The 6,000-nt window shown below is 41.2% G+C and overlaps 1 protein-coding gene across 1 annotated transcript in view; it reads right to left on the reverse strand.

Moving 5' to 3' along the window:
- The window catches only part of STXBP3 (syntaxin binding protein 3), a 26,465-nt gene extending 21,033 nt beyond the window's left edge, over nt 1-5,432 (reverse strand). The window contains exons 1-2 of the mRNA XM_028732607.2: nt 5,276-5,432; nt 2,288-2,337 (exon numbers count right to left, since the gene is read on the reverse strand). Coding sequence (XP_028588440.2) covers nt 2,288-2,337; nt 5,276-5,327 — 102 coding nt within the window. The 5' untranslated portion in view covers nt 5,328-5,432. The remainder of the gene's footprint in view (nt 1-2,287; nt 2,338-5,275) is intronic.
- Between the last annotated feature and the right edge of the window lie 568 nt (nt 5,433-6,000).

Consider the following 6,000-nt stretch of genomic DNA (forward strand, 5'->3'; position numbering starts at 1 on the left):
GTAGTGCTTTAGAAAATTATATCCAATTGTAAGCTTCTTTATTGAAATTGGTTTTGATGCCTGGTTTTAAGACGAGAGCTTAATGATAAATCAAAATCATTGTACCTACTAAAGTATTCATTTATAAAGTATATAATACTCCTCATTTCAGGTCCCAAGAACCCCTAGGAGCTTCCAAACATTAAATATAATATAAATCCTATAAACAACATGGCAGTATCAAAACAAACCATCACAAAAAAGAAAACAACTATGTATTTTACAACAGCTTGATTTTTAACATTAATTTGCCTCAAAGTACTTCCTAAGTAACTAGATTTTCATTGCTTGCTGAAAGGTGAACAATAATTAACCCACATGGGTGTCTCCTGGAAAAAAGGTTCACAATTGTGGCACCACAACCTGAGAGGTGCTGCCTCTCATGCCCACTCACCTCACTTCTGAAAATTGAGGAACATGGAGCAGGGTCTCAAATACTGATCTGAGTGCCTATGTGGGAGCAGGCAATTCATTCAATATCAAAGTCTCTTACTGTTCCTGAATTTTAAGAGTTAAACCAGGCCAGTACAATTCCACAGTCAATGTAGATGTAATGATATCAACGCAAGAAGCCCCAGTTAGAAGTCTGCTCACTTCCTTTTGTGACAACTCTAGTTTTTGAAGTTATCTTTTCCAAGGCAGTCCCTGTAGTAATATATTGTTATCCCTCATAAGCCCCATGGGATATAAATAAAATATATAATGTTATCTGCATCAAGTCCGCATAATGTGAAGAGAAGGAAAAAAGAGATGACACAATCAAAAAATTGCGCTAGAAATGGAACCAGTGTTAGAAACTGAGATATGAAAGCTAGGAGCTAAATGGCACCTTAAACCTAGGTTATGGGCACAACAACGGAATGTCTAGGCGTGCTTTTTTATAACAAGAATACAAAGCTGCAAATGAATGAACTGCAGCTAAAATATTATGTTCATTTTTCACATGGTCTAGTCCTTCCCCTGCTCACCCCCCCTAATATTCTTAAGATGGTTTCTTCTCCAGTCTTCAGAGAGTAGCTGGAAGTGGGGAGGCAGAAAAAGGTCCTCCTTTTCTTCCACACTCCAGTTTTAATCTGAAATCTTAGGCGGAATACTGCGCTAGAGCTCAGAAACTGATCACGCTAATGAAATTCCCTGTCGCAAAATGCGCCTAGAACAATGGGAGTTTCGAGCACTGAATGGAACCACCGTGCTTACCAGTCCCTGTCCTCTCTTCTGCCACAAAATGAAGATGCTTGACATATACAACTAGACATTAAGGCACATTAAGGTAGTGGTGATCACATACTAAAGACACTGCAATACAGGCCTAATGAACTAATATATTTATGCCAAGGACTGCCAATGTGGGCATACATGCACCCAGAGGGCTTCCCTGGCATCCACGTGGCTTTTTACTGTATCTGAAGAGCGTTATGTATCTTAGACAAGTGATTTGTTCCTTTGGTTAAGAAAATTTTAGTTTACAAAAGAAGACTAAAAATATTACGATATGTTCTTCTTAAATGGTCAAAATATTTGAAGAAGTTATACTAACAGTGTTATGCTGAGATATGAATGGGCATTTTGCTTGTTCACAGAGCTCCCTATGCAACATTGGAAAATAAAATCCAGGAACTCGTCAATTAACCATAATTTCCTGTTACATCTAAAGCAGGAACTAGGCTTGCAGGCTTCAGAGCATTAAATGCATTGTTTGAACCTGGCTTGCTCCAAAGGTGGTTCAGACAAAACAGGAAACTATTGTTAATTAGAGGTTTAAGCCAGTTTGTGCAAAGGAAATAGTGAAGAGGCACCACGAGCAAGCACAAGACTCGCTTATCTTGTCTTAATAAATAGAAATATGATTGTCTGATTTTTCCAAATAGTGTAGATGCATATCTCTGCAGCATTTCAGTAGCTCCCATTCAATTTAAATACTATGTTCTTGAAAAGTATTACCACATTTTCCTTTGACCCTGGATCATGGGGATACACTGAAGCCCAATGCAAACTTTTAAGTAGTCAAGGTCTTAGGTTCCAAGAAGTGCTTGGGACACAGGTCCTCTGAAATCAAAGAGCCTCTCATTTAAGAACACATGTACAAATTTAAAATCTGAGTGAAACTGTTTTAAGTATCATTGTTTCCTTAAAAGAACTTATGGAACTGTGATACGGCTATTGGATGCCTAGTCAAGTACGTTTTGTAAGTGGTGGATGAACTACTATACAGTATTTGATAGAGGCAATTAAAAAAGATTAAACTTACCTTCCATTCCTCTTCTTTCCTACAGTCATCAAATACTGCTGCTTTTAGCTCTGAAAAAGAAATCCAGCAGTTAAAATAGCAGCACTGTAACAATGTGATCTAGCTCTGTAAGGAAAAAGCCTGACAGTTCAAACAACTAATTTCATTTCAACAAAAAACTGACATTTTTATACAATGTGTTTGCTAATGGCACAAGCTGAAAAGAACATGGCAGCAAAACTTTAAAATGAAGTATGTAGAGTAACATTTCAGAACCAGAAATATAAACAACTCCTTAGATGTCTCCTAACTGCAAAGGATGTGGCACATGACTATTTTCCTCTCTGCACATCTGAACTTCAAAAAAGCAAACTGAAACCCACACATGCATCAGGAAGTTATCCACCTGCAAGACTGCTTCTGTCTCTAATGTATCTATATTTGCAAATTTTGTTTATTTTTAAAGTATTAATATGGGCACTACTGCTGCAAGTGCAATACTAAACCAAGGGTGTGATTTTTTAATGAAAAAAAAGACACGAGAAATGGTACTTAAACTGTTGCTAGAGTTGTGTAATTTATTTTTTTAATGTGTTATACTAGTACATACAGTGGTACCTCTGGTTACGTACCTAATTCGTTCTGGAGGTCCGTTCTTAACCTGAAACTGTTCTTAACCTGAAGCACCACTTTAGCTAATGGGGCCTCCCACTGCTGCTGCGCTGCTGCTGCGCAATTTCTGTTCTCATTCTGAAGCAAAGTTCTTAACCCAAGGCACTATTTCTGGGTATGCCGAGTCTGTAACCTGAAGTGTCTGTAACCCGAGGTACCACTGTATTACACTTCTTTAAGAGTTTTTACTATATTTTTATTGTATTATATTTATGAATAATAGTAACCATATAAGGCAGGTATGAGTCTGTTCTCTGCCACTTTAAACAGTGCTGAAAGCTACTGCATTTTTGTATGAAAACTCTTCTCCAAGGATTCTTACTCCAGAAACCCTCTGACTCAGAGCTATTATTAACAATGATTCAAAGGTTTTATCTCCAACAGGAACCTATAGCCTCTTTTAATCACAAATACTTTTTGTAAATCAAAGAGTAATGACTTCCTTATACTGTAGTCTAAACTTGTTTCAAAGTTTGCAATGCATGAAGCATTTTTAAATTATTTTTATTACCTTTTCAGCTATACAGTCTGTAATCAATCACAGAACATTCAAATAAAACTCTTTAAAAACACTGTATGAAGTACAGTGGCTTCATGTTCACAATCAGCTTATGTTACACCTTGTATTATGATGCAACGCTACCAGTAACTACTGACGTTTCCATATCACTTACTATAGAAGATATACATTTTTCAAGGTCCCTAGTCAAAGATGAATGCACCCTTCAAATAACCACAATCATTCTGTTTCAGAAAACTCTGTATTCTAATGTAATGAAATAATGATGTATTTGGTAATAGAAAAGCTTTTGATGGTGGATCACAGAAAATATCCAGCCCCTTATACCCCCAAACATCTGCTCCATTTATTTTTAAACACATGCAGAGACAGAAAGAGAAATATTAAATCACAACAGAAGTAAAATTTGGAAACAAATGTGGAAACAGAAAACAACGGTTACAATCATATTGAGGCCATTATGAGTTGAAAGGTCCAAAGGTAAGTCATAACACAAACTGCCATTGTGCTTGCTTGCTTTTTCTTGAAAGGAAAAAAAACTAAGTTTCAAAAAAATGATATATTTGAGCCACATATTGTACAAAGCTAAGAAACGATATACAGTATATTGAAATCAATGGGCTGTCCTTCTGGTTGCAAATTATACCACCTCTTTTTCTTCACCCATTCTAGGACTGACAACTGCTACCTGCATCCTACCAAACACAGTGCTTGATGGGATTTTCACCACTCGTACAGCACCCCGAACAACAAAAATGCTTTATAGTCTTCATATCGCATCACTCAGCCCTTCAACAGCCCTGATTCCATTTTAATTTTAAACATTTCCTTAAATCTGAAGATCTCTTAAAAGGGAATCCTATTTTTATTCTCAACCATGATGTGAGGCAGATTATGACGAGTAAATTATATCCAGTAAGTACAGATCCAAAACCCAACACTCAATCCATTCACACTGCCTCCCAGGTGTTACCGACCAGGACTAGAAATGTGACCCCCAACAATGTACCTTCCCAGCCCCACCCTCTCCTCATCCTTCTGCAAGTGGGGGGGGGGGATTATGGACGGCTGGACTTTAAACTGGGGTGCAGGATAAAAAACATACATTCAGCCACAATAACCTTGGGCTATTTTGCCACCTAACTTATTCCTCATGGTTCATTTCTTTAAAACACATATATAGACAGACAGACAGACAGACAGGACTAGAAATCCTTTCATGCCCAACAAAATGAAAATCCATGTAAGGAAGGGGGCTAGAAATCCTTGCATGCCCAACAAAATGAAAACCCATGTAGGGAAGGGGGTTGGAAATCCTTACATGCAACCCAACGAAATGAAAATCCACCGTAGGGCGACACCTGCTCGCGTGCGAGAGAGGAAAGGCGTCTTTCTCTGCTCGTTAAAACGCCGCCCGGTATACAGAAACGTAGCAAGTGAAGCATTTCCAGGCGTGCAGATAAAAAGAGTGGGAAAGAACTGCTTGACCTCATTTTTCTTGCACGTCAGGATGCCGTTACGGGCACAGGTCAGGATCGGGGGTGGTCTCGCTGCCCTCCACACACACAAGCCGACCAACGCCGCCCGCCACCCTCGCGCCTTGCACGACCCAGCCACCCACCCGCCAGCCCCCCGTCCGTTTTCCCGTGACAGCGGGGCAGAGAGAGAGAGAGGGCAGGCGGAGGAGGAGGCCTCCCTCACAGCCGCTGCCGGGCAAGAGGGGAGCGGACTGGCTCTGCCTCTATGCCCTACCACGGCGGGAGAAAAAGAAGCGCGGGGCGTGAGAGAGAGATGTGGCGACAGCACCCGGCACTCACTTTGCCACACCAGGCTCTTCAGCCCCCGGTCCCCGCTCGCAGCCGGCGCCATCTTGCTTCTTCCCCTGCCCCCGCTACGCGACGGGAAGGGGGGGGGGGAAAATGCCGCACTCTGAGGGAGAAAGGCAAGCGCCGCTGTCCTTCGGCACGGCGCCCCGCCCTCTTCAGCAAGGCCACGCCCCTAGCCTTGCAGGTCCGCCGCCGCCTTTCCGCTGAGCTTGCGTGCTGGGCGTACGTGCTCACAGCAGAAACTGGCGAGCGCGGAAAAGGGGCGGGTCCGTCCTCGCGCCGCGATCCTCCTCTGCAGAGCTTAAGGCGCGCCCGGCCCCCATTGGCTTCAGAGGGATCTTAAGGCGCGCTCCTGACTCTGCGCCGTGCCCCCCCTCCTCCCCTGTGTGGGAAATGGTTTTCTTTCTAAAAAAAAGAATTCTCAAGAGAAGGATCTGGCTCCGTTATAGTCTAAAAAGGTAGTTGTGTTTGTTCCTCATTCCAAAGGGTCTGCCCACCCCCTGTTAGCCTGGCACATTATCTATATCTATATCTAATCTATATCTATATCTATATCTATCTATTTATCAATCTATATCTATATATATAGAAAGATAGATAGATAGATAGATAGGAATCAGCTACATCTTGCACCTGATGGACTCCAGCCTATTAAAAAGCAAAATTCGTTAATAAAAACATTTTTTTTTAAAAAAAAATAAGCATCTCGCGCTGTA

This window comes from Podarcis muralis, chromosome 5, assembly GCF_964188315.1.
Source record: "Podarcis muralis chromosome 5, rPodMur119.hap1.1, whole genome shotgun sequence".
NCBI classification, from domain to species: domain Eukaryota; kingdom Metazoa; phylum Chordata; class Lepidosauria; order Squamata; family Lacertidae; genus Podarcis; species Podarcis muralis.